The 27,520-nt window shown below is 35.8% G+C and overlaps 5 protein-coding genes across 8 annotated transcripts; 4 read left to right on the forward strand and 1 right to left on the reverse strand.

Annotated features, from left to right (window-relative positions):
* The first annotated feature begins 953 nt into the window (after positions 1–953).
* On the forward strand, positions 954–5,190 carry LOC108777003 (zinc finger protein 598). Its single transcript, XM_018543783.1, has 2 exons — positions 954–1,370; positions 2,026–5,190. Exons 1-2 carry the CDS (start codon positions 957–959, stop codon positions 4,396–4,398), a joined length of 2,787 nt encoding a protein of 928 aa, XP_018399285.1. The 5' UTR covers positions 954–956; the 3' UTR covers positions 4,399–5,190.
* Positions 5,191–5,730: 540 nt separating this feature from the next.
* Arf102F (ADP-ribosylation factor 2) lies at positions 5,731–7,160 on the reverse strand. Its single transcript, XM_018543704.1, has one exon. The coding sequence runs from the start codon at positions 6,730–6,732 to the stop codon at positions 6,190–6,192; it is 543 nt and encodes a 180-aa protein (XP_018399206.1). The 5' UTR covers positions 6,733–7,160; the 3' UTR covers positions 5,731–6,189.
* Positions 7,161–7,820: 660 nt separating this feature from the next.
* On the forward strand, positions 7,821–9,245 carry LOC108776948 (26S proteasome non-ATPase regulatory subunit 9). The gene is made up of 4 exons (XM_018543703.1): positions 7,821–8,054; positions 8,193–8,292; positions 8,374–8,561; positions 8,979–9,245. Exons 1-4 carry the CDS (start codon positions 7,944–7,946, stop codon positions 9,204–9,206), a joined length of 627 nt encoding a protein of 208 aa, XP_018399205.1. The 5' UTR covers positions 7,821–7,943; the 3' UTR covers positions 9,207–9,245.
* Positions 9,246–10,127: 882 nt separating this feature from the next.
* On the forward strand, positions 10,128–13,686 carry TrpRS (Tryptophanyl-tRNA synthetase). The gene is made up of 3 exons (XM_018543721.1): positions 10,128–10,510; positions 11,375–12,312; positions 13,083–13,686. The coding sequence occupies exons 1-3, from the start codon at positions 10,384–10,386 to the stop codon at positions 13,251–13,253; spliced, it is 1,236 nt and encodes a 411-aa protein (XP_018399223.1). The 5' UTR covers positions 10,128–10,383; the 3' UTR covers positions 13,254–13,686.
* Positions 13,687–14,912: 1,226 nt separating this feature from the next.
* LOC108776953 (protein phosphatase 1B) lies at positions 14,913–27,091 on the forward strand. 4 transcript variants are annotated; one of them, XM_018543712.1, is made up of 6 exons: positions 14,913–15,224; positions 15,880–16,801; positions 17,123–17,240; positions 20,077–20,194; positions 20,885–20,939; positions 26,833–27,091. In XM_018543712.1, the coding sequence occupies exons 2-6, from the start codon at positions 15,989–15,991 to the stop codon at positions 26,848–26,850; spliced, it is 1,122 nt and encodes a 373-aa protein (XP_018399214.1). In that variant the 5' UTR covers positions 14,913–15,224; positions 15,880–15,988; the 3' UTR covers positions 26,851–27,091. The 4 variants fall into 4 exon arrangements, with proteins under 4 accessions (XP_018399214.1, XP_018399211.1, XP_018399212.1 ...); XM_018543709.1 differs by lacking the exon at positions 26,833–27,091 and having other exon boundaries at positions 20,885–21,124; XM_018543710.1 differs by lacking the exon at positions 26,833–27,091 and having other exon boundaries at positions 14,913–15,001; positions 20,885–21,124.
* Positions 27,092–27,520: the final 429 nt, after the last annotated feature.

Below are 27,520 nucleotides of genomic sequence, written 5' to 3' on the forward strand. Positions count from 1 at the left end.
AAAAAAAAAAAAAAAAAAAGAACGTTTCCGCCAGTTCCCGCGCTTTCACGATTAAATCCCGGATGTCGGCGAATCCGTAACTGATATCACCGATCGGTACACGTATCGCCGCGTGACGCGAGATTCGAGAATACGCGGCGACTGTCCGCTGTATCGAGAAGCGAGAGGCAGGCACACGTTTCCGACAGTTTCCGGATTCGCAAGGTGATTTCTGTCGGCTTCCGCGCCTTTGGCCGTTGGCGCGCCACTGATACGTGCCGCGAGCTGCAGGTACGGAGCATCATCGAGCACGCAGGTAGGATTGTTCGGTCGGGCCTTTTCTCGAGACCGAAGTCTATCTGTCTCTGTCCTCTTCTCTCCTGTCTGCGATCATCTCGGGGTGTCCAAGATTTTGCGCGGTCGCGAGAGTAAAATGTTTCGACCGATCGTTGGTCGCGAAAACCTGGAAACTCGTAGATTCCAAGTAACCTCGGCCGCTCCGCGAGATTCTGCCATCTGCTGAAACGGCTGCCAATTTCGCGGCCGTTATCTATTTTCGGAGGATCGTGTCCAGCCAATCAACCCGACGAATCCCGACGGAGGACTCCCAGCCAGTTTGGTACGGCCGGATATTTTCGAGGATTTTGCGTCGCGTGACGACGATCGGAGGCTGATATACGTGTCACCTCGGCTTATCGTGCGAAACGATTCGCGATTACATGAGATTATTCACTTTGTCATGCGCGATCTCCTCTCTCTCTCTCTCCCCCTCCCCTTCTTCTCTGTCTTGCAATTGCACGGTCCTTACCATTGTATTCTGTTTTAGGAACCCGAATGCGCGGAGACCTGTCAGTGAGAATCAACCGAATCTGTTGTATTGTCATAGGAAAGATCCTTGTTCACATTTTTGAGCAAGAGTTTGAACTAGTTCAGTCGCAAAGGTGTGACTGAGAAGGATCCTGATTCCTGTCACAAAGATGTCTGGAAACAATGATAGCTTTAACAGTAATACCTGTGTGGTGTGCTACAAGAATGTCGACATCTATAGCATTGGCATGTGCGAGCATCCTGTCTGTTACGAATGCAGCACCCGGATGAGAGTGCTCTGTCTTCAGAATGAGTGTCCCATCTGCCGCCAGGATCTGCCAAAAGTTGTGTTCACACGAGAAATCAAACCTTTCTACAGCTTGACCAATACCAACCTGCTGGACACCCGATACGACATCTACTTTAGTAGTCTTGATATTCAAGAAAAGTTCACTGAATTGTTAGCCAACACCTGTTCGATATGTAAAGAGAAGATAGTCTTTAGCAGTTTCAATAGTTTAAAAGATCATATGCGACAACAGCACGAGCTACATTATTGTGACCTATGTGTTGAGAACTTGAAGGTAAGAGTTCAAATATATTTTTAATCCGTAATTATGAAACATATAAGTCCTAGTGGTCTTGAGATATTTTTCTAATTTTCAAATAGGTTAATGATTTAATGCAATTCTATGTTTAATAAGAAAAAAAACTAATGAAAAGCTAATGAGAGTTTTATGTGGTAATTGATACGAAAATTAATTTGTATACTTTCAATTTTAATAGCATGAAAATAAAAACGAGAAAAATTATGTAAACATTAATCATTTCATATACTTATTAAAATTGAAAATATATAATTTTATTTTTGTATCAATTACCATGCAGAAACTCTCACATTAGCCCTTTGTTAATTTGTTTTCCTATTTGACATTCTCAAAAGTTGTAATATGTATTTGATTTTATGTTTTACAATGTCATCTTTGACAGTTTTATTTTGTTCATGTAACTAATTATCTTATATATAATTATATTTATAGCATTTACGCTAATAATAAGTTCAAGTGTTGCAATTTTTATATACTTTATAATTTTAAAAATAATAACAAAAATGTTGTAGTGGATCTCAAGGACACATGTGTTACTTCAGCGTTATAAAAAATGTGTATCTGTTACGAGTTAATCAATAAATGATAAATCGCAGTGTTCTTTATTAATTTATCATTTGCTTCTTAACAGATATTTTCGCATGAAAGACGTTGTTATACGAGATCAAGTTTAGCCACACATCGAAGAAAAGGTGATATTGATGATAAAAGTCACAAGGGTCATCCACTTTGCGAATTTTGCGATCAGCGATACATGGACAATGATGAGCTGTACCGGCATCTGAGACGCGACCACTTATATTGTCATTTCTGTGACGCGGACGGTCTGCATCAGTATTACAGCTCCTACGATTATCTCAGAGAACACTTCCGACAGGAACATTATCTGTGCGAGGAGGGAATGTGCGTGGAAGAAAAGTTCACGAGTGTTTTTCGGACCGACATAGATCTCAAGGCGCACAAAGCCAGCGTTCATGGCAAACAGTTGAGTAAAGCTGCTGCGAAGCAGGCGAGAACATTAGAGCTGGAATTTACCTTGGCGCCGCGCGGCGAAAATCGGATGAACAGAAGGGGTATGCTGGGCGCGTCCACGTCGAGAAACACGAGGGATTATAACAGCAGGGATTATGGTTCTAGAGATTATCAACAAAGCTCGATAACCAGCGGCTCCAGTTCATTCGCGTCTAACAATGAGCCTATCTTCACGAAACAACCGTCCGTCGATGTGCAAAGCACAGATGAATTTCCTACGTTAGGTGGTAGTGCCGTTCCTGTCGTTCCCACCTTATCCCAACCCAAAAGCAGAGGCAACGTGACTATTCGTAGCACCGTGAGGAATCAACCACTCGCGGTAACGGACGAGAACTTTCCAGCATTGGGTCCAGATTCGGCTGGTCCCAGTATTTCGAAGACGGTGAACTTTAGCGTTTCCAGCAGTAGCAACGCCACGGGATCCAATAGCTTATCGCAATGTCAGAAAGGTTCCGCATCATCGAACGTTTCTATTCAGGTGAATCATGAACCCAACGGCACTGTCACCACCAGAGTATCCGGACCCAACATCAGAATACGTCCCGCACAATTATCGATAGATTCCGATTTTCCTGCCTTAGGTAATTCTGAACCGTCTACCAGTACTGCCAATTCCACTCAGTGGAAGGAAGTCTTACAATGGACCTGCTCGAAATCAGCATCAGCGAACACGCCCAAGTCTAAGAAAGTGGCACCGCCACCCTCGATACCATCAGCACCGCCCATTCGATCCGGCGAAGACTTTCCAAGTCTGTCCAAGTCGTTAAAGTCGAAAAAACAATCGGTAATCACGGTAGTACCATCGTGGGGACAGAACTCGCAGAACACCAACAACGTCCAGACTTCCAATACCAACAACAGCACAAGAACAACGACGGATCAAACGAAGAGTAAGACGAAGAAGAAAAAGGCGAAGCAAGCTTCGAGTGGTAACAGTTCGAGTGGTAACGAGTCTAGCAGCTCCAAATCAAATATAAATACTATTGTAACAAAGAAGGACATCGAATTGGCGCGTACTGATGACTCAGAAAACTCTCGCTTTGCTTCTAAGGAAAGTTCGCGAGTCACACAGGATACCAATGCGAGTGGCGATAATAGCAAGAACTCAAGCGCGCAGAACTCGAAGGAGCCAGAACACGCAAATAAAAAAGACAAGAGAAAAAACAAAAATAATGTAGACGGAAATTCAGGCGTTACGACTGTTATAAATACGGAAACCGAAAATGTAGGCAATGGTTCTTCGAACGGAGAGAAGCAGAGAAAGCGTAGCGAGTTGAAGATAAATACCTTGAACACCACCAACAATAATATCCATCAGACGGAAGATTTTCCTGCTTTAGGCAGCACTAGCAGTAGACCACCAGGCTTCACGAATCCGCCACCTGGTTTTTCCTCGCCGACTCTACCACCGCCTGGTTTTTCTATAAAATACAGTAGCTTTGACGGATTGCATGATGGTAACGGCTTGACATTTACAAATAGTTCCGGTGAAAGCTACTCTATTCTACCGGATAACAGCAGTAAGCATACGGCTCATCATGCCTACGTGTCGCCACCCGATTTTCAAAAACGGAACACGTGTCTGGTGGCAAAGCTCAACGCGGTCCTCGTGGAGCAGAGCAAAATCGAGGAATTCCGTTACGTAAGCGGCCTCTTTCGCGGTGGTACTTGCGACGCCCAAGAGTATTACACACACTGTTGCGAAGTCATGGGCGCTAGCGCCTTCGAAAGCGTATTCCCCGAGCTCCTGGTATTGTTGCCAGATATCCCGAAGCAACAGGAACTATTCAAAGTGCATAAGAGGAAAGCGGGCGGGAAGGCGAAGGGGCTGGATATGTGCGCTACGTGCGGTCAGGTTCTTAAGAACGGCTTGGACTTTAAAATGCATATGTCCAGTCATACGCTTGAGAACCACTTCCCGGCGCTGGGTAAGAGTAATACGTCATCGAAGAACATGTGGGTACGTAAATGAGTCAATTAAGCTCCTTCGTCGATCGTCATGCTGTTTTGGAGGATCCGGGGAAGCCGAGTGTCCGCTCGCCCAACTGCTGAAAACAGTTGTAAATATAACTTGTTTTTGTACAACCATCATACTTCACGATTAAACCTACATTGTGTTTATCCGATACGTAATACGGGCGTAATACGTAATATTTATTCCAAGAGTCAATCAATCCTTAGTGTTAAAAACAAAATGTGCATAGAACTAGCGCTGACTATTCGCAATAGACTTAATACCTGTGAATTGCGAAGCAATATTGATCGAAATTACAAGAAAAAGAATATTATATATATCTTAGAGCTTTTACAGACGGTTGTATCGATGATGTAACGCTTCAAGACGTGATAAACGGGAGATTACATATTTTTTTGTATAATAAGCTGAAAAGTATGTAGGGTACTGAAAAAAAAGTCTGTTAAAGTTATAAAGAATGAACATATGCGTATATTATATATATAGTGACGTCGCGCACTAACGTTTCAACGATTATCTACTTTTACTGTATCTTAAGACCATGTACATAAATTTCGTAAATAGAAGCGTTCTTTCTTATAATTTATTTCCTATAATATATTTCTCGTAATAGAGATGGAATAGATTGCTGTGCTATGTACGAAAAAATAACACCATACTTTAACAAATCGTTTGATACGTTATACAATATATTATACAGTAGGTACTTGTAGCACTACTGTACCATTTTGTACCGTAACAAAAGTTGTACATTTAGTTAACACGACAATACATGATTTTGATGAGCGAGCAAACGGGTACTGTTTTCTCGCCTGGCTCCTTTCATATTCTTTATTTTTCTTTTTTTTTTATGTGCTGTTGAATATTAATGAAAACGAACCTGATACTCATGTTTTTGATTTTTCACAAGGTAGAAAAATTGATTGACATTTATATATTTTCTATATGTTTAGGATTTATTGTGACAATGATTTCTAAACATTTCTTACAATTAAGTGTCTATTTTTATTAAAAAGGAAAATCGCGGTTGATGAACCTTAGTTTTAAGTTTTATTTCCTTTCGCAAGATTAAAGTTAATCGTTCACTTATTTGTAAAGCCTTATGCAAGCTATCAGTTACTTATTCCAAAAATTTACTTATATTTATTAGAAAAAAAAGAAAAATGTAAACTTGTGTATAACATCACATAATGCATACATTATATCATTCTTCATGAATAGCACGGACGTAGACCAAAATAGAAAACAAATTAGGATATCCAACGGTTTTTTTCCACATAACGATACATAAATAAATAAATCTCTACACAGAATTAAATCGACTGATCGAAACGATACTTTATCACTCGCTGCATCAAAGAGGCAAAATTAGAATTCACTTGGCAAATATTAGGTATGTATGAAAGAACTTAGTGCTATGTACAACCTTTGTGTATATATATATATATATATATATTCTTATAAATGACGCAAGGACCACCTATTATATCCTGATGTTCTTGTTTCTAGCCGTGAAACAAGTTTCGTTCCTGGAGCACAATCCACGCGAATTAAATCGCATGTATGGCGATGAAGAGTTAGATAGCGCTCGTAACATTCTTGATTCGATTTTGCATCAATTTCTGTAAGCAATTGTGAACGCAGCGACTGTTAAACTGTACATGATACGACGTTATATCGATACAATTTGACAAAGATGGAAATTGCCGAATGACTCTCCTCCTGTCTTCTACGTCCATACACGATGAATGAACTGTCCTTAAAAGTAGTAGATGCGATGAGACGCTATCACTTTTTGGCCAGCTCGTTACTCAGCCAGTCGAGACCCTCGTACAGTCCGTGTCCCTGCGTGGCACAGGTGCTCTGGATGTACCAGTGACGTCCTCGCAGCGAATTAAGACCCAGCTTGTCGGTGAGCTCGGCGGCAGACATGGCATTAGGTAGATCCTGCTTGTTGGCGAATACCAGCAGTACTGCGTCCCGCAGCTCGTCCTCTTTCAGCATGTTCGCCAACTCGCGCTCCGCCTCACCGATACGCTCGCGGTCGTTGCTGTCCACCACGTAGATAAGGCCCTGGGTATTCTGGAAGTAGTGCCTCCAGAGCGGCCGGATCTTATCCTGGCCGCCCACGTCCCACACGGTGAAGCAGATATTCCTGTACTCCACCGTCTCGACGTTGAAGCCGATCGTGGGTATGGTGGTGACAATCTCACCGAGCTTGAGTTTGTAGAGGATGGTGGTCTTACCGGCGGCGTCTAGACCCACCATCAGTATCCGCATCTGCTTCTTGCCAAACAACCGGGTGAGCAGGCTGCTGATTGTGAGACCCATCTTTCTGGGGGCGAGAACACCGCTCGGAACCTTGAAGAAGAGACAAGGGTCTTCCTACTGTCTCGCAACCGGAATGAACAGCCGGGACACCAACTGCGTAGTCTTGGTGCGCTTCGACGCTAAATTTCGTCAACTTGACTGACGTGTGCGTGCGCTTTAGACTTCTCGCCTCTCGCCCCCCGAGATACGGCTTAGGCAGGTAACGCACTTGTCGTTCGACGAACAGCAAACGTCACCTTGCGGTCAGCGGCGCCGCGTGCCGCCGGAAATAGCTGGCAAGATCCGCCACGCACGTCACGCTCCACCCGGGAGTCAAGAAACCCGCCACGACGAGGATCGTACTCTGGACGAGGTGTCCGTATCTTATCCTGACGTGCGGATAGCTTCGTTCTCCTCTTTCTTTTTTAAAGCTCGCGTCGGAGCCGCGTGTCATTCGTCGGCGAAGATGGACAAAGCGAAGCGGAGCCCTCTTCACGGCGTGAACTGCGAGAAGTTTGCCGCGCAACGTTCCCAGCCTGACCGCGCGCAAATTTAAAAAATATAGACGCGTGATTTTTTATTAACTTTTCATAAACGGTAACGTGATGTCGTAATGATAATCAGTTTTTAAGCGTCATCAAGAACAATGTTGATTTGTCGCAAAATTTTATTGCAATCACAAATAAAAACTAAAAATTTCCTAAAAGAATCAATTCTTTCTTATATATTCGCGCATGTGCTTTCGAAATTCAAGGCGATTTTAATTAATAAATTCCAATTAATTTAATCGATAATCATTAATTCAGTCAGCAGAATCACTTACGATGACATTTTTATATTTAACATCTCTAATTTTTCTCCTTGTATATATTAAATTAAAACGAAAAAAGAAACTAATATTTCTGTTAATAACTGAATAATTTAATAACTCGATAAGTAATTAAATTAAAAATTAATTATTCTACTTATGTTAAGAAATATGTGTATATAATTTATATATAAAATACACAAATAAATAATATATATAATATATAATTAATAATGTGTACATAAAATATTATGTAATACTTTTAAAGTTTTAACATAAATGTATGTGTGTGAAATATAAATGAATCATAAATGCAATAGAATTTTTTTTCATGCTTTCTTGATGTGGGGCCCGAGAAATGCGCGTACATACCTGTTAAAGTCTTTCGCCAAACCAGAGCTGGGCCTGGGCGATTAAAACGAAAATGGTGGTCGACATGGAGTTGCAGGAAGCTAAAGATACTGTTCTTCAGCTGATGAAGGAGAAAGACAAGATAGAATCCGATCTACGAGCGCTGAAGGAGATCTTAGATTCCGTATGTATCACACTTGGTTTTACACCGTAATGGCAAGAGTGACGTTGTCGTCGGGCGGAATACCGCCGAGCTCGTCTTGCAGCATGATCTGTCAGATTTTTGAAAGCCTCGTACTACATATTCTTGGTGTAATTGCAGAATCACATCGGCATGGACGAGTCACTGGTGGATTCCGAGGGATATCCCAGGCAGAACATCGACGTTTATCAAGTGAGACACACGAGACACAAAATAATATGTGTGTAATACATTTCTTATAACATGGAGCAAAACAATACCGTGTGTGTTTATTTTTGAATAACATTGTGTTGTCATACAGGTCTTACAAACGATCATAAAGATTTGATGAGAAAGATAGAAGACGGATTGCACAGAATTCATGCTTTAGCAGGAGCAAGTGAGACCGAACAGTCGTTATCTGATATGTCTGACATTCAAGAGACAGAAGCGCTAGAGCCTTTCCTCAGGGTGAATTTAGTGTCACCTGGTTCACCAGCAGAGACCGCAGTATGAATTATCTCTATGCTTTTACATGGACAATTTTAATTGATTTTGAGTTGTTAAAATTTAATGTATTTATTTGCCACTCATTTGCCTAATCTCACTTAAGACTTTCGCATACATTTAATCAATTTTTAATTATAACCGTAAATCCATATGAAAACTTATTAATTGCGATCGATTATTATTCTACAAAGAGAATAATCACAACATGTGAATGCCTTCCACTTGGTGACAAAGTTGACACAAATGTAATTCTATTTTTGTTACTAAATGCTAAAAATGATGTTTGTCACCGAATAGAAAGCACTTTCTAATTGGTTAATTTTTTACAGATTAACGGTTATAATTAAAATTTGGTTACATACAAAAGCTTTTTAACTGGATACAAGAAATAAAAGCTATTGCTATTTTTTTGTTCAGGGTATCCAAGTCGAGGATCTGATACTGGAATTTGGATCTGTTCATTGTCGAAATTTTAAATCTTTAACAGACATTGGAAAGCTGGTGGAAAACAGTAGATACAAGACAATCCATGTAAAAATTAAACGCGGTTCGAATACGATTGTTTTATCGTTAACTCCGCGTCCTTGGGTTGGAAAAGGTCTTTTGGGTTGCAATGTAATACCTGTAGAAGTAGTTGAAAGATAAAATTATATTGAAGAACGACATAAAACTATTTTTTTAGCCTGCAAACTATTTTTATGTATATCTTACTAAACAAATGTATCTTAATAAATGTATCTTTGTAAGTTGTTGTCCTCAATATTTGCGTTATTATTATATTTCTGCCTTTTAATCTAAATCAAAATTTTTTATGTTTATGGTACAAAATCATTAAACTGTTTTTACAAATGAAAATAGAATTAGAGGGCTTGCTCTTTTCAACTGGACTTGAACTTTTTGCACAGTTCATCTTTCTACTTTATCTCTCCAGAAAAAGATGCGAATTTAAAAAAACATAATAATAAACACGAAGAAGGAAACAGAATAAAAAAATATGATCTCAAAATATGACTTATAAAATGTTATATGATTTTTCATTGGCTGGACGCAATTTTAAAATCATCTTGTAAGAGATCAGACTCAAGATGATTTTAAATTGGGCTTGCACAATTAACCATGATTAGATTAATTAGAAAATCGAAGAGCGTCTTAGATGTCACTAGTGACTCGCGACACGTGTGAAGTGCGAGTTGCCAACGCGTATTGTCGAACGAAGTTCCGCTGCGAGTCTCAGGAAATGTAATTTTTTCGCGGAAGTGGAATGACGTCAGGAAATGCATGATAATGACTCATTGATCAGATCGCCGAGCATTTTGTAGACAAAAGCCTGCAGAAAAGAAATCGTAAAACGCGATTTCACGCAACTGCAATGAAACGAGAAAGCGTTCGCCAAGAGCGCATGAATGAACACTCTTTGCTTGCCAAGCGAATTGACACGGCACAACGACAGGAACGAGGAAAATCTGTCTTATGTCGTCAAGCACTGCGATACGCAATCGTGCGGTTTTATTCTCGCAGACTCGACCATCGCGAGAGAAATCGTGCCGACGGTTGCATCACCTCGGCAATTAAGAGGATGTGGCGCGAAAATTCCACGATGCGGCAATTTATCTTGCGTGCGCATCGTCAAATAAACGGGGTACTAAACGGTACCTCTTCCGTTTACTCGGGCAGGATGATGACATAACCTCTCAGATTCGAGCTGTCCGCTAACTGTGTCCCCAGCTGTGTCGCCCATCATCGCATATGAACCAGATCGCCCGCGTGGATTTTCGCGCGACCGCGTTCAGAATTTGAGAAAAGAAACACTAACGGGGAAAACATGGCGACGGAGGACGCGCAGGTACAGGACAATGCGTTGAACGGCGTTGCCGAGGACGACGACGTCGTAACACCGTGGACGGTGGCGAGCGTCAACGATACCGGGATCGATTATGACAAGTTGATTAGTAAGTCGCGCCTCTTGCGAGGAGCAATTTATGATGTCAAACCATTATCCTTGTAGATTTATGAACAATGCACGCGTGGAACAGGTGTTTGATTTTTCACGTTTTTTTTAGGTTACGTTCGTAACCAGCACACAATTGCGTTAAAATTTTTTACAACTCAGATCTCCAAGGGTTGTCCTAAACACATTCACAAAACGTCTATGGCTTTAAGATATTCTCAAGATACGAAGAATACTTCCCAATGAGACAAATACATTAGGCTTATCCTTTTTTACCTAAGCCTTTGTACAGTTTTTATCTTTTTTTTCTCTAACAGAAAGAAAGATAAACTGTGTAAAAAGTTTAGCTAAAAAGAACAGGTCTAATATAATACCGTGAATTATTGCATCATTAGATGCTTTCCAGTAAGAGATGCAGATGATATAGAATAATGCAAGTGAATCATTTTTTTGTTTACTAATCTCAAACAGCATGCATGTCTAAAAGACATGATAAAGATATCATAAAGTTATCTTTGAGAACATGCATCTAAACAGTATCATAAAGATGTCTTTTAGACTTTGCGTGTCATTTGCGAATGGTAAATAAAGACGAAATTAACTGTATTATTCGGTGTCATCTGTTTCTTATTGGGAAGCATCCTTTGTTATTTGCCAACGTTCATGAAATACTTATTATATAATATTACATTATATTTCTTGCTGAAAAGCATCAAAGCGTACTGTGTTTTTATCTTGTTTTCGTCAAACTTCAAATATATTTTTTATTTTAAGTACAAGTGTATAAACATAAACAGAATATTATATTTATAAGTTATTTGTATTCTGAGCTTTGTAGAAACTAATACTCCTTTTCTTTTTGCAGAAAGATTCGGGAGTTCTAGGATAGATGACGAACTATTAGCTAGATTTGAAAAAATTACTGGCAAAAAACCACATTGCTTTCTCAGAAGAGGCATATTCTTCTCCCATAGAGACATGCATACTATTCTGAATCTTTACGAGCAAGGCAAATTCTTTTACCTGTACACGGGCAGAGGACCGAGCTCTGACGCGATGCATTTGGGACATCTCATACCTTTTATGTTCTGCAAATGGTTACAAGACGTTTTTAATGTACCGCTAATCATACAGTTGACGGATGATGAGAAAGCTATATGGAAGAACCTAAGTATAGAAGATGCTATTAAGCTGGCTTACGCCAATGCGAGGGACATCATCGCCTGCGGCTTTAATCCCGAGAAAACTTTTATCTTTTCCAACCTAGAACACATAGGAAATAATTCAGCATTTTACCAGAACATGATCAGGATACAGAAATGCGTGACGTTCAACCAAGTGAAGGGCATTTTCGGTTTCGGTGACAGCGATCCGATCGCGAAGATCGCGTTTCCGCCAACGCAAGCGACACCGGCGATCTCCGGTTCATTCCCCTTTATCTTCAAGGACGCTAAAGTGCACTGTCTGATACCATGCGCGATCGATCAGGACCCGTACTTCCGCATGGCGAGGGACGTGGCGCCCAGGCTGGGTTTCCCCAAACCAGCGTTGTTGCATGCAACCTTCTTTCCAGCGTTACAGGGCTCGAAGACGAAAATGTCGGCGAGCGACAATAATACAGCAATATTCCTCACAGATACTGCCAAACAGATCAAGAATAAGATCAATAAACATGCGTTCTCGGGTGGTCAAGCCACCGTGGAGGAGCACAGACAACTCGGCGGCAATTGTGAGGTGGACATATCTTATCAGTGGCTGCGATTCTTCCTGGAAGACGACGAACGATTGGAACAAATTAGAAAAGTTAGTTTTCCATCAATTGCTTCGATTCTTTCTCGATCTCTTAGGAGTACTTAAAAGCATACGATAGAAATATCGGCTGACTGTTTTGTCGTTTATGGAAAATAAAGTTGGATCATATCCCAAGGATTTTCCATCACCAACAATAGTTGGCCTAAGGCCACCTACCTATCGTGTACTTGGCCTAAGGCCAGAAAGGCACGGTAGACAAACTGTCGACCAATTGTTGTCGTTTATGAAAAGTCCTTGGCAATGTGAATGCGACATGAATATAACACAACCTTAATTGTTTTCCATAAATGACACAACAGTCGGCTGACACTTTAACTGATAGTCCATTCTTTTAAAACCGTTTTAAGTAATGTCTTAAAATAATACCGTAATTAGTTCTGAAACAATGGGTGTAATAAGTTTGAAGTTGTAAGATATTGGCCAATCACAATCAAATATCAAGAGAATAATCAACTATGATTAATTTCTCACTTAAGATTTATTGCACCTATTGTGTGTTACGGGCTTATAACACCTTAAGATTGTACTTAAGATGGTCTTAATATAAAAAATGACTATGAATATCTATGTCTATCGTTTATTTTTATCCTAATGTTCATTTCCACCAACGTAGATTAACTTTAATTCGGTTCAACTTTTCATCTCTTTCTAATTCTTAGAATTAGAAAAAGATGAAAGTTTAGTTACACTGAAACTAAAAAGCTAAGTTATGTTGATGGACATTAGACTATAGCGTTGTACAAATGATGTTTATTTTTCAGGGGTATACCAGCGGGGAGATTTTGACGGGCGAGCTAAAGAAGGAGCTGATCGACGTTCTACAACGACTCGTCGCCGCGCATCAAGAAGCGAAAAGTAGAGTAACAGACGAGATGATTAAACAGTACATGATTCCTAGAGACCTCGGTTTTGAAAATAAAATAACCGTTTAGCGAACACCGAATTATGCGAAACATCGCTTCCTAGATCCTCCTATTTGCGTTGGAGACCATTTAAATCTATTTATTGCAAGACACGTCGCAACTATAGCATACGTTTTACGATCTTTTTCAAGCACCGTCTTTTATTGACAAATTAAATTAATTTTTCTATCGATCTGCCTCGATTATTAACAGAAATCTCGTATCCTCCTGTTGAAAAATCCAAAAATTTTCAACCTTTCCCAGTCATAGGATAAACGTAAACGCTTTTCTCAGCAGCATGGTGGGACTGCAACGTAAAACGCTAAAAATACCTTTGACTTTGATCAAACCTCGATTAATCATAAACTTAACAGTGATTAGTATTCGTGTCTACCAGTATATATAGATTAATTTTAATTTCAATTTAATTTATTTTTATCTTCTAAGAATTATCTGTTGAACCCTCTCGATTTATGTTACATCTACAAATTTGGATTATTGTTATTAAAATAAACTTTTTATTCGAGTTATATATCGTTTTTCTTGAAAGTAAATAGAGTGCCTTTACAGTCACAAATTATATATATATATAAATGGATCTCGTACAGCTCCAACATCTCAATAACTGTTATAAATTTCAGCTCCGAAGGAGCATCGGTTTACTTCTCATCTTAGTTTAATACTTATAAAACTAAAAGAAGATTTTTTAAAAACGTTAAAAAGCAAGTTTAATTTATATTGATAAAAGGTAAAAATGGAACAAAAAGAAAGGAACGTCCGTTCGCGCATGCGTCGCGCGGGGGAAACTTCTGAATCGCGTGGATTCGAACGGCTGCCGTTTACGTTCCACTTTCTCACAATTATTCGAAACTGGGTCGAGCGATAGAGGTGATACACACACCGTGCCTCTCGGGTGCATGTACACGCGTCGCGTGTGCATCCTCGCTCTCGCGCGGGAACGGCCCGAAGTTGCGCGCGCTAGAGGATCAATGAGAGCCGATCGCGCCTGAATCGGGCGGCGCGCGGTACGTGCTTATAGATAGAATATACACAAGCGAGGCAGCCGCGCTCAAACGCGGATTAATGGGGCGCATCTGGGCGTAATAACGCGTAATCCAATGACCCGTTGACGTTCTCGCCGTAGCGGAATTCCCATCGGCTATTAAAACCGATCAATAAACCGATCTTGATGTACAAATATATACGCCGGGACGGACGCTTCGCATGATCCGCCGCGCCGGCGAATCCGCCGAATTGACCACGCCGGGGGGGGGTCAAGTCGAGTCGGTCGCGTGACGCCGACAACCAATTAACGTCGCAAGTAATTATCGGTGAATGCGCGAGATCTATCGGCCACACGAAATCGCGCACGCTGTTATTCGCGCGACACGTCGCCGAGTTAATTCTAGGGTCTTGCGCGCGCGCTCGCGCGCGAAAAAGATATATATATATATATAGAGAGAGAGAGAGAGGGGGGGGGGGAGATAAACAAAGAGAAGAGAGAGAGGGAACGAGAGCGAGTTAATTTTACCCCGCGCGATGGTCCTATAAAACGAGATGGGCGCGAACGGAAATTGCGCGGCGCCGATTGGCGGGCGATGACGACAGGACGCGAGCCGCTATTAATAAACCGGCGCATGCGCGCCACGCCGGCCGCCGTGTGTATCCGCCATTCATGCGAGTCGATTTCGTTGTTTCTCTGTGTGTGCACGGGCACGAGCCGCCAGGCCTGAGGCCAGCCAGCCAGGCACGATCAGCGAGAGCAGGAGACGAACGCGGTACGTTGGTGGCGAGGACGGTGAGAAATTCGCGTGCTATCTCGAGAAGAAGACACGATGCGAACGCATTAGCTGTGCGAGAGCACACGCAGTGGCATTAGTGGCAACGGCGACGACGGCGGTGTGGCGGCGGCGGCGGCGGCGACAGCAACGGCAGTTTGTTGGAGCACGCTACCCGTTTAGTACCTGAAATGACGACGATCCTCGGTCACGGTCCGCCGACGTAAGTTCCAATAACTACGTTTGTACGCTCGGCGCGAGCAGGAGCCGTGCGTGCGTGCGTGCCTGCGGGTGAGCGAGCAAACTATTTTAGTCGCGAAAATTCGCCGCTGCCAAATAAGAGCTTCCTCGCGCGCGCGTCACCCTCGTCGTTATCATCGTCGTCGTCATCGTCGTCGTCGTCGTCGTCATCGGGAAACGCGAGCGCGCGGGCCAACCGCCGCCTGAATTATCCGCCGCGCGGGACGATATCGCCGATCGCGCAGAAAGGCACTGTGCTTACGTGAACTCCGTGGCGTATATCGTTCCCTCGCGCGTGGCGTAAGCAATGGATTTACTCGCGCCGGGTGATAACGCGCGCCGCTTCCGAAACGCCGCAACGAAACGCCGAACTTCGACTACCGGCGGATCGTCCTATCCGGTCGTCTCACCTCGGCCTTTGTCATTTGAACTCTCGTGTATACGCCGAGTATTTTCCTCGACCCACGTTAACGACACATTGTCGTCACAATGTCAAACGATCGACGGTCGAATTCCGTTGGATTGCTGCAAAACGCCCTCCTAGAGTCTGTTCGCTCTGATAATTCAGACGCATAATTGGAAATACAGTGTATGTTTCGATAATTTCTGTTGTAATATAGTGCAGCTTTTGATTTTAGGTAAGAGTGAAAGAAGTGCCATTTTGAGGATCCGTAAGAATGATGCTAATCAAATAATAGAACGAGGAACAAATTACTCAGCTGGTACAATAAATATTCGACGAGTAATATGGGGGCGTTTTTGGATACTCCGAAGACAGAGAAGTGCAATGAGCATGGCACCGGCAATGGCTTGCGGTACGGTGTTGCCAGTATGCAAGGATGGCGAATGGAGATGGAAGACGCTCATCGAGCAATTCCCTGCTTGGATGGTGGTCTCTCAGATTGGAGCTATTTTGCAGTGTTCGATGGCCATGCAGGTGCATTGGTGTCAGCACACAGTGCAGAACACTTACTAGAATGTATAATGCAAACGCAGGAGTTTAAGGCCGAGGATGTTATCAAAGGGATCCATTCTGGATTTCTCAGACTCGACGACGAGATGAGGGATTTGCCACAGATGAGCGCAGGCACGGACAAGTCCGGCTCCACGGCAGTATGTGCATTTATATCGCCCAAAAATATTTATATCGCCAATTGCGGCGATTCCCGGGCGGTACTCTGCAGATCTGGATTACCAGTCTTCTCGACGCGGGATCACAAACCCGTTTTACCCGCTGAAAAGGAGAGAATTCAGAATGCAGGTGGTAGCGTAATGATCCAAAGAGTTAACGGATCTCTGGCGGTTTCTCGAGCATTGGGTGATTACGAGTACAAAAATCTGAAAGATCGAGGCCCTTGTGAGCAGTTAGTGTCGCCAGAACCAGAAATATTCATGCTAGACAGGGACGATGAACACGACGAGTTTCTAGTTTTAGCATGTGATGGCATTTGGGATGTAATGAACAACGAAGATTTATGTAATTTTATACATTCAAGGCTGCAGCTAACGGATGATTTAGAAGCAGTTACCAATCTGGTTGTAGACACTTGTCTTTATAAGGTATTTAATTGTATATATTTTATACTATATACTTATGTATATTATTGTTTTAAAAGTAATGTGATTGTACCAAAGTAATATATTAATTTTTTTTCAAGATATAAAGCAAATGGTAAAATTACTTTAAAAATTATTTTTAGTTTGTAAAATAATATAAATTTTCTTTATTTCAATTTATATTATGCATTACATTGAGTTACATTCTTAATTTTTCTTTATATCTACAGTCGTATGGAATAACTGCAAATTTTTGATGTTTATTGATGTTTTTTTTTTTTTAATACAAGAATGTATTCAGAGCAATCTAAAATTTCGTTACAGGGTAGCAGAGATAATATGAGTATAGTCCTGGTAACGTTTCCGGCTGCACCAAAACCAAATCCTGAAGCACAGAGGCAGGAGGCCGAGTTGGAAATGGCTATTGCAAGGAAAATTAAAGGTTCTTTAACTTTTCCATACTTTAATTCATTATATTCTTTATGTTGTTGCATTAATTCAAGATCACGATGCCACATACACGAAAGTGACATAATAAATTAATGTTTGTTGATATAAAATAGATGTAATGACAAATTCTTCCTGGTGCATATTCAATGGAATTTTGCACAATTGTGAAGAATTTGATTAGTGCCAAAGTATATAAAAAATATTCTTCAGTAAAAATATTATGAAAGTTGATATATGAAACATCTATTTTTAGCAATATAAGTACTTTTATTCTCGGATATTTATAATACTGCGAATACTGCAGCTCAATGAAAGAAAAATAGAGACCAATCATAATGATAGAAAAATGGTAGAATAAATGACTCCAGATAGCGTAATAGTTTGCAATAGTTTGCATATGATTATAAGTGATGTGTATTAGACAATTAAAAGTTTAGTAGAAAAAGTATTATAATGTTAGAAAAATGTTATCGTTGATAAACTGATTTATTATTGCGTCATTAGAGGTGATGTGTACTATTCTAAAAATTATAAAGAATAATAATATAATAGATAAATGATAAAAAAATTTGAAACAGCAATATCTTCGATGTCACATAGATGTAATCTAATCTAGTTTGAAAGATCGAGAGTTTTATTTTCAGAATAATCTTGTATTTACAATCTACATATCACATGTGCCACAAGATATAACTAGTCATTACACGTAAAGCAATCTTGCAAAAGTGATAAAAATGTTTTCCAGTGTTTAATGTGTGTGAACAGCAATAATAACAATTAAAAATTCTTTAAAATTAACTTTAATTGCGATTTGAAAAGAAATGTAAATGTTGAAGCTTGCACAATCAATTGTACAAATTATGTGTAATAATAACTACACAATGTGAGTCCCACTTCTTAACGTTGCACTTTGTGATTAATAAAGTTGATGTCTTATACGGTATATCTATCATACGAAAAACGTTTACAAATCGTTGATTGATGTCTTACGTCGTCCTGTGTGTGCAAAAGCGCATATTTGTTTCACTTCAATGAATTCTATCACATTGCATCTGTTATTTCTCAAAACTTTCTGAGAGCTCGATACACACAGCTTAACAATTTTCATATAAAATCCAAAATGTATATGACGCGTATGATACATAAAAACAGATGCAATAATTCATATACTAAAATATATCATTATTTCCTCAGATCTTATGTTCTATTAAAACTGTATACCCGACTAATGTAACACATTTCAAAGATACTAATTCGTGTTATGTGTTAAAGATATGAGAGGACTGTTATTAAGAAAATTAAATATTGTAATATAAATACTATGGTTGTTTCTTAAATATTAATATTGTTATATAAAAATGCGTAAAAATTGCAAAGCTTTAAAAATACGTACAATGCTTAATGTGTAGTAATACAGAAGTATAAAAAATACAACCCACTTATAATAAAAAAAAATATATATATATTTATAATATTATTCCGCCAAAAAATATTTTATAGTAATTTTCGTCTATTCCATACATGATTAATTAAAAAATATTGCATCAATATTATATTTATTAATGGGATTAAGTTTTTAAATTTTTACGGTTATTTTATTTGATTGAAAATACTTATTTTTTCTGATAATACTAGAATTGAAAAATGATTAAATTGATTTTTATTAAATTATAATTGAAAGAAAGTATATGTGAATATATCGTCCATTTAGAAAGACTCAGCATGAAACCTTACAAAGGTTTCTACGCCCTATTTGTGATCAAATAATCATGTATCAAATCAATATTTTATATCACTTTCTTAAAGATGAAAGAGAAAGAAAAATTAGTCTGTAATATCATAAAATTAGTACACATTATTTCGTCATGTAATGACAAAAGTTATCAATAAATATTATGCAAAATTGTTGCTGAAAGATATGTTCCACCCTTGGAGTTGATAAATTAACCTAAAGTTCAATCTTTAAGTAGAAATCATTTCTCTTGTTTATGTTTGTTCCTCTTTTAAAGTTCATCTAAACCGTGTCATAAGGTAGGTGCAATTTTTCTTACGAGAATCTAACATTATCTGTTATCTACTTTTGATATCAACTTTAATAGCAATGCATTTCTTATGGAGGAACATTGCAGCAGATTTTTTTTCTTTTCTTTTTTTTCTATAATATCCAAAGGATACACAATTCCAGAGGTGGACAATTTGCATTATATATTGAAAGCTTGACTAAAAATGTATCTACTTAAGACAAGAGTATGTTTCCATAAGAAATGTAATGTACAATCTACTCTTCCAGTCCTAAGTAGATGCATGTACACAATTGTGTTGTATATGCGTGTGCGTGTGTGTTTCGGTACCTGTTAATTATTCTACATTTGCTAATTATATTCTCGCAAGCATCTTGAGAAAAAATGCATGTAAAAATCCATTGTATTATTATATTATAAATTAGGATGTACAAGCATAGTTTATATTTTTCCAATAGATCATCACGTTTTTATCCTTATTTATTATTAATAAAGAGGAATACATATGGAAAAATGTACACTTAGAATTACACATGAATGTATAAAATAACAGTTCGAGGAAACAGATAATTTCTATTGCTATGTCTATGGAAAATTTGAATTATAAATTTGATAATATTGAATCATACATATCAAGCACATTTTGTTAAGCATATGTTTGAATAGTTGCATTTAGAATTGCACATAATCTAAAAAAACCTAATTAGCTATTATTTATAAATATTATTGATATCTAATATAAGTTGAATAACTTTTCAACGATGAATATATGTAAGTTATTTTAATATTTGTCTTCTATATTTGTAGAAATAGTCGCCCAAGAGGAGGACAAGAGTGAATTTGACTATCTAAAAATGCTGGAGCTTCTTAGAGGAAGCGATCAAGATTTTCCTTATCTGCCTCCTGGTGGTGGTCTTCACGCTAAGTAAGTTTAGCAACATTAAAACACGATTTTAAATCGTAAAAATAATAGGCCATTTTTAGCGGAATGTTTAGTTTATAACTTTTTAGAAGTTTTCTTTGCGCTGATTGGATTATTTACTTTTTGATCTAAAAGAATACTTCTATCTTACAATTAGTGAAGAACACTTTTGACAGCTACAAAATAAATATTCTATTGAAAACGTGAACAAATCATACTATTAAACTGTATTAAAGTTCTTAGTAAAAAGACTTAAATTTTTTTAATATTTTTTGTTTTATTGTCAATCATTGTTAAAAGGGTTAGTTTTTGCACAGTGGAATATTACATAATTTTAATTTAGGAAAGATGACTTGTACTTACGTAATATGTATATGTGCATACGTACATAATTATTTTAAAAATAATATGAAATTTAATTTTTAGTGTTATATTTATTAATAGAAATTGAGAATTTACCTTTTTTCGATTTTCATAGTGAGATCACGGTAATGTTAGCGTTGCTACTACCAAAAACAACCAAATCGACAGTCTTCTACAAATTTGGCTAGATTCCAGAATATAATTAGATTTCTGTCGTGAGAGCCCAATAATTTTATACTTGACCTTCTCTAAATGTACCTGAATTATTAGTATTCATTCTCGAAAATTTCATAATGTACAATGATTATTTTGTATTTCTTTTTCTTTCAGGCAACCATTTATCGAGAAAATGTTTCGAGAAATGTGTCCCAGCAAAGCGCATTCTGTAAGTGTTGGATACATCCCTTTGACATAACTAACCCTCGATCGTTTTCAAAACCGCATCAGATGTACAATTATATAATAATAAGACATGTTCCATATTCATATAAAGATGCAGAATTTACCGTGGACACATTTATTTGAATAGTAATCTCTAATGTAAGGAAATCCTATCAATGTTAAAGAAAAATTACGATGTACTATAACTGAAGTCTTAAGAGAACTAAGTTTCGAAAATTTCATAAAGCATATAATTAGTAGATCTCTACAAAGTGACCCACGGTTGGCAACGTAAATTAGTGCGTAAATTAATTAAACATTATGTACTTTTGTAAGTGTTTATATCCATTTATCTATACTATTTGTTTAAAAACTCAAGCTATACAAAAGTTTTCTTATCCATCGTAACTTTAGTAATCGCAACAGCCATTGAAATATTATCCGGGGTTATGTATCTATTAAGGAATATATATTTCTCTCGAAAAATCTATTTTAGAAACATGGCTGAAACTTAAGTGCTGTATCGATAGTGAACATACTTAACTAAGTTCCACTATTTTGTGCAAATTATTAATTTGCAGATTAAGCCAGTTAATAATTTTAATGGAATAATAGTACAAGTGAAATATCAATTACAAAGGGACTAAGGATAATTATATAAATATTTACTTTTAATTTTAATACGCACTTCTATCGTTTTGAATAATATTTTATTTAGAATATGAGAAAATCGAACAAACACTTAACATACAAATATAAGAAAATATTTTTATGATTGATGGCATATTTCAGGAGAAAATGTAAAAATTGTGTTATCTACTTTAAAAATAATATCAATTAATCTTTGACTTTTTTACCATTTAATAATTTTTTATAATTATCACATATTGTTGGATTTTATAAATTTCTTTTTCATTTTGGGGAATAAAAATTGTTTATATTACAGTTATATTATAAGCAGAGGGTTAAACAGAACAGATGTTAAACTAAAAATTAGATGTACAAGAATAAAATTGGAAAACTAGATAATATGAAAATTAATCAAGGTGTAAGTTTTAATATAATATAAATATGTAAAAAAAATGTAGAGAACATAATATGTTATTATGTATGCATTTATTTGGAAGTACTTTAAAAAAGAATGGTATCCTTAAATATTTAATTACTATGAAATTCGCACAATAGACTAACATTATTATACATTTTATACCGCTTGCGTAGCTCTTTCACACGCAAACAGAATTTAATGTTATCTTTATCAAAAATGTATTTTTCTCAGAACTGTACAAAAATTTCTGTATTACAATACATTCGTGATACATGAAGCGAGATTTTCATGAAATTTAATAAGAATTTAGTAGAGTATTTCTGTCATGCCCTCTTGCCATGTTGATAAAAAATGCATAATATTGCGATATATAATTATATATTTTTGTAGATCTAGGACAAAAATTAGCGCTCAGAATATATATCTACTTCTATGATCGATATTTCTTACTCTTCATTTATAATCAGTTCCGATGTTTATGGAATTATCAGTCAGTCATACTTTGTAGAACACAGAAACTTTTTATATGAGAAGAGTAGGAAAAAAAACGGATTATTTAGTTTTAAAATTATCAGTCCTGTATATACACACACACATACACTGAAGAGTTGTCTGATAAACAGTGTACTGATATTTTTTTCAAGTAATTTTAAAAATGAAAACTTATAACACACTTGGCAAGGAGGCCTTGAGTTTAGTTTCCTATAATGTTACTTCATAAATTTTGTATTTGGCTACTCACAATCATAATAGATTAAACTGTTGTATTTAATGTATATTCAGAAATATATTATATACAATAAATATATTATTGAATTTGTAATTGAAATACATTGTATACAAATTCAATCAACAGTGAGTTGATAGAGTAAAAAACATTTACTACTAACACATACATGTATAAATACAATAAATTAGCTTTATAAATAGTGGAATAACGCATATCAAACATTAATCCTTCGACTTTTATAATCATTTTCCACGCATATAAAAACACCTTCTGGAAAAAGCGGAAACTATACGTCAAGGCCATCCTCGTGCACACGATAAAGTATACGTCTACCAAAGTATATTACCGTTTCTGGTTATAAAAAGAAATGTCCTGAAACTAACAAAGTTAACACTCAATCTTTTACCCGTTTTTTTTTAAAGTAATATATTAGAAATATATAAATATATAAATCTTATACACAGAGAACGAATTAACCCTCTATTTTTACTAACGATGTCTCATTAAATGGAAATGTGAAGATACTGATATATTTCGCTGGTACTTCAAATTTTTTCTTTCAAATCTGATCAGTAGGACGCAAAAATTCATAAGATTTAGCGATTTTTCTAGACAAATAATATTACAATAAGATGCGCGGAGCTGACATAATTATATATAATATAATCATCATTGTTGAATCTGAGCAAGATCTTTCTAAAAAAAATAGAAATAACGCAACTTGGATTATTTAGCGGAGTGGCTCACCATATGAAAATCTCATGAATTTTCACGACCTATTAATCACATTAATATCATTTTTTAATTTGATTAACAAAAACTATACAAAGTATTAGATTTTCACATGATTGCGAATTACAGAATAAACATTACAGATATACGCGAAGCTTTATAATTTCTTGAAGTGATTGAAGTCTAGTTAGAAACATATAGCGTGTATCTAGACTACGGATTTATAAAAATAGTTTGATATAGCTGAAATATCTCTTTTTGCTGAGCTTTCCGTGCCTCATCTAGTGACAATGATATAACGCCCATATTAATGGTATGTGTTTTCAACTCGTATTGCAAACAGTTTATAGAGTTGGAAAAATTAAATATTTGATGGCATAATATATAATCTTAATTTGATAGTAAAATTTACGAACATACTAATCATTTACATCGTTAATGTAAGCTACTTATTTCATGAAAATTTGAATTAGAATTTTAACATGGATGGATTAGCATCTTTCTGTAGTAATTTTTTTTACATATAGTCTTATTCTGCATATTGAATATAATCCATATTGTGTATACACACATTGAGCCAAACATTTCATGAAATTTGCAAGAGAAGCAATTATATGAGAATTTTTTCAAATGTTTCTATTTATATTCTTTTTTAACATTTCAATATTATGTGTATATTTTACAGAATAGGACTATTGAAGAAAAAATTGTGTAAATATGTTTTCATAAAAACAAAAAAGTAGTATTTTATTAATGTCACTGTTATATAACATTATATGTCAATTAAGTTCAATTGGCATAATTGTAGGGATGGGACAGCTATGATACTGCATTTATTTCTTTTGTGATCTTGTAATTGTTTGAAATGTCATTCACAATTTTTATTAATTAATTATGTATTTATTAATTAAGGACTGTAAAAACACTTATCATTAATTTTATCGTTGGAAAACTGTTATAACATCGTATATATCCTATTATTGCAATTATTTTAAATTATAACTATGTTTACACGATCGTTGAACTTTTAAAATTTTTGCAGAAATTAACATCAAATGTAAACAGATTGCTCATAATATGCACGAATTCTATTAATGCTTCACGAATACTACGGGATCCATTAAGAGATCCTTTCTTTTTTAATATCTGTATCATATATATTTTTCCTGATAAATTAAATCATTATTGTACAATGTGTTTTTATAGTGAGAAATTATCTTAAACGTTTGTTTAATTTTACTTGGGAATTCTTTCTTAATGAATTTGGAAAGAATGTTGTGTACCACGACACTGATTTATTACAATTATTTTTCATTCTTCTTGTGAAGTCTTTAGCCTTTCTTTATTCTTCTGTTAAGCCAGAGCACAAGTCTGCCAAGGGACATACCAATCCCCACTGACCAAGCTTAATAACAGCTGTTAAAATTTTGATACAGCCTCTATTTAACCTTCTTTTTTCTAATTTAATTAGTAAGAGAAAGTCATAAAAGATTGAAATCATGTGTATTGTTGTTTTTAAAATGGAAGCTTTAGAATTAACACACACATTTTTATGCGGCGTTTAAAATATACAGACACAGAGTTAAGAAAACAAAAAAGGAAGTTAAGATCTTACAATAAGCGCCTGTCGTATACTGCAAAATTTTGGCGTTTCAAATGCGGTATAACGCTACTATTTTAGATATATTATTATTGTCGTGTGTAGAGTCGTCGACATGATTGTACAATACTTGTCTATGTTTATTGTACATAATACGCATAATTAAAATGATTTGATGGGAACAAGTCTTTCGTTTTTCGTTATAAATAAGCGTATATATGATTTCTAACATTTTACCTATTTCCAAGCTATTGATTAAATATAAAATACCTCATTAGGTATACATCGTTACCACTACAAACTTGGATTATTTTATTTTAATTGCTCCATCCTAAATAATGTGGTTTCTTTTATAGAAAAAAAGAGATCGGATAACATGGTGAACTGACAATCAGTCGTCTGTTGCACAAACGGACGAATGCCTGATATACGCAAATATTCATGAAACTGATTTTTTACAATGAAAAATTGTGTTATAACCATATCATTGTGATTAATTACAAAACATCCGTACAGAGCATCAGTAAACATGATAAAGTTATCAATTATTACTCTCACAAATAAGAAGGTAAAGATAATTAGAGCGTAAAGAACGAAGTGATCAGAATTTCTAATATAAAATTCGATAAAAAGTTCAATATATTTTTTTGTATTGATATTATATATACGTTTTTTCTTATTTAGTGAATACGTTTTCCCTAGAAATATGCTATTGATATTCTCAATAATGAGTTGATAAATAAATATCCGATGTCTAATACTTTGTAATATATTTTCAGAAGTCTATATTTAATATTCTGATATTTATCTTTAGACAATACCACTTTATAATTATGTAGTGTTTTTTTCTGCGTGATTGAAATGAACACGTGTATTATCTCAGTATTATTAGCTTATAAAAAAAAAGCGATATTTTATTTATTCGCAGAGAACTGCAAAATAGTATATTAAGAAAATAGAACTTGAGTTATATTTTCTATTTAAGAATATTTAATATTTGAATATTATTTTTAAAAGTGGAAAAGGGACACAATGAATTATTTTTTTTTAGATAGATATCTGATTAGATTTTATTTTCTTATATGTGTCTTTCAACTATATCTGAAATTTAACGTACAGTGTTTCATTTATTATTTTTTTCTGATATTTTCACGATACTTGATGTGCTTATAATTAGAAATTAATTTTTGTATTATATTATATATTAATATTTCAAGATGATCAATTAATGATATTGTCATGTTTTAATTAGTCACATCATTGATGATATTCTAATGCATGGGGGGGGGGGGGGGAAAAGAGTGGTATTGTTAATACATTTATGTATCAGTAATATAACAAGTTCTGGAATTATTGATTAAAACTTCATATATTTGTAAAAATATATTATATATAAATGCAATACTCAAGACAATCAAAAAGTATTAGATTAATCATTTTGAAGTCAAGTTCCAAATCGGAAAAATTTAAGAAGCTTAAATATAAATATTTATCATATAATATCGTTCGTGTAATATTGTTATATTTTCTTACACTGTCTTATAGACAAGAAAATATGTACAATTTTTAATATTTAACATAAAACTGTACACAATTACATTTATTTGTAAGAAATATAAAATATAAAAATTTGCATATCTATATGGTAATTTGTCAATAATTAAAAAATATTTAATAAAAAATTATATATTTGCAAGAAACAATATAATGTATACTCGTGACTGTTAAATCTCCAGGAAAAGATGTATGTGCAAAAGTTAAAGTACTTTATAATGATATGCTTACAGAATTCACAGAGCAGTTAATGTATGCAATTACGTATACAATTTCATACATGCGAAATTGCAATAGACTGGCCAATCCAAAAGTGGTGAAAATGAGATATCTATCATCAAGAGTCATTATGGAGTACTACATGAGCAGAGACTGTGCAGAGTGGTAATTGATTATTAATGTCAGTTTCTTTTTTTAAATCGTTACACTTACGCGTGATAAAGAAACACGTACAAAGCATTTTTTTCAACTAAAGGTAAAACGGAGAAAAATTGGGAGAATTCTTTTAATATCTCACATACATTTTTTACTCCTTTTATACATTGAATTATACATCTTCATACGATATGTATTTTTAAATAAAATTTTATCAACCTCTTAGTAGAGATAATTATAACTTTGAAATAAAATTATGCTACATAAATAACTGATATAATTATGTAAAAATGTTAAATTATTGTAAGGCTACTCTTGATTAGTAAATTAGAAACCTAATATATTGCTAACTTTAAAAAAGCTATTCTAGAATTAAATACATTTACATACTTATATATTTCTTTGGATTGATATATGTAAAATTATATATAGTTTATTTTAATGGGAAATTGAACGTAGCATAATTCACACAATATATATTCTGTAATTGTAGAAATTGATGTATTCTTCACTTAAAATCGTTATATGATTGTATGCATAATAAGA

This window comes from Cyphomyrmex costatus, unplaced genomic scaffold, assembly GCF_001594065.2.
Source record: "Cyphomyrmex costatus isolate MS0001 unplaced genomic scaffold, Ccosl1.0 scaffold398, whole genome shotgun sequence".
NCBI classification, from domain to species: domain Eukaryota; kingdom Metazoa; phylum Arthropoda; class Insecta; order Hymenoptera; family Formicidae; genus Cyphomyrmex; species Cyphomyrmex costatus.

Excerpts from the sequence above, each read along its gene's own strand:
- LOC108777003 (XM_018543783.1), top strand. The coding sequence starts at position 957 with ATGTCTGGAAACAATGATAGCTTTAACAGTAATACCTGTGTGGTGTGC. Across the intron at positions 1,371-2,025 it reads TATGTGTTGAGAACTTGAAG|ATATTTTCGCATGAAAGACG; the intron begins GTAAGAGTTCAA and ends GCTTCTTAACAG.
- Arf102F (XM_018543704.1), bottom strand. The coding sequence starts at position 6,732 with ATGGGTCTCACAATCAGCAGCCTGCTCACCCGGTTGTTTGGCAAGAAG.
- LOC108776948 (XM_018543703.1), top strand. The coding sequence starts at position 7,944 with ATGGTGGTCGACATGGAGTTGCAGGAAGCTAAAGATACTGTTCTTCAG. Across the intron at positions 8,055-8,192 it reads TGAAGGAGATCTTAGATTCC|AATCACATCGGCATGGACGA; the intron begins GTATGTATCACA and ends GTGTAATTGCAG. Across the intron at positions 8,562-8,978 it reads GTTCACCAGCAGAGACCGCA|GGTATCCAAGTCGAGGATCT; the intron begins GTATGAATTATC and ends TTTTTTGTTCAG.
- TrpRS (XM_018543721.1), top strand. The coding sequence starts at position 10,384 with ATGGCGACGGAGGACGCGCAGGTACAGGACAATGCGTTGAACGGCGTT. Across the intron at positions 10,511-11,374 it reads CGATTATGACAAGTTGATTA|AAAGATTCGGGAGTTCTAGG; the intron begins GTAAGTCGCGCC and ends TTCTTTTTGCAG. Across the intron at positions 12,313-13,082 it reads GATTGGAACAAATTAGAAAA|GGGTATACCAGCGGGGAGAT; the intron begins GTTAGTTTTCCA and ends TTTATTTTTCAG.
- LOC108776953 (XM_018543709.1), top strand. The coding sequence starts at position 15,989 with ATGGGGGCGTTTTTGGATACTCCGAAGACAGAGAAGTGCAATGAGCAT. Across the intron at positions 17,241-20,076 it reads TATTGCAAGGAAAATTAAAG|AAATAGTCGCCCAAGAGGAG; the intron begins GTTCTTTAACTT and ends CTATATTTGTAG. Across the intron at positions 20,195-20,884 it reads GGTGGTGGTCTTCACGCTAA|GCAACCATTTATCGAGAAAA; the intron begins GTAAGTTTAGCA and ends TTTTTCTTTCAG.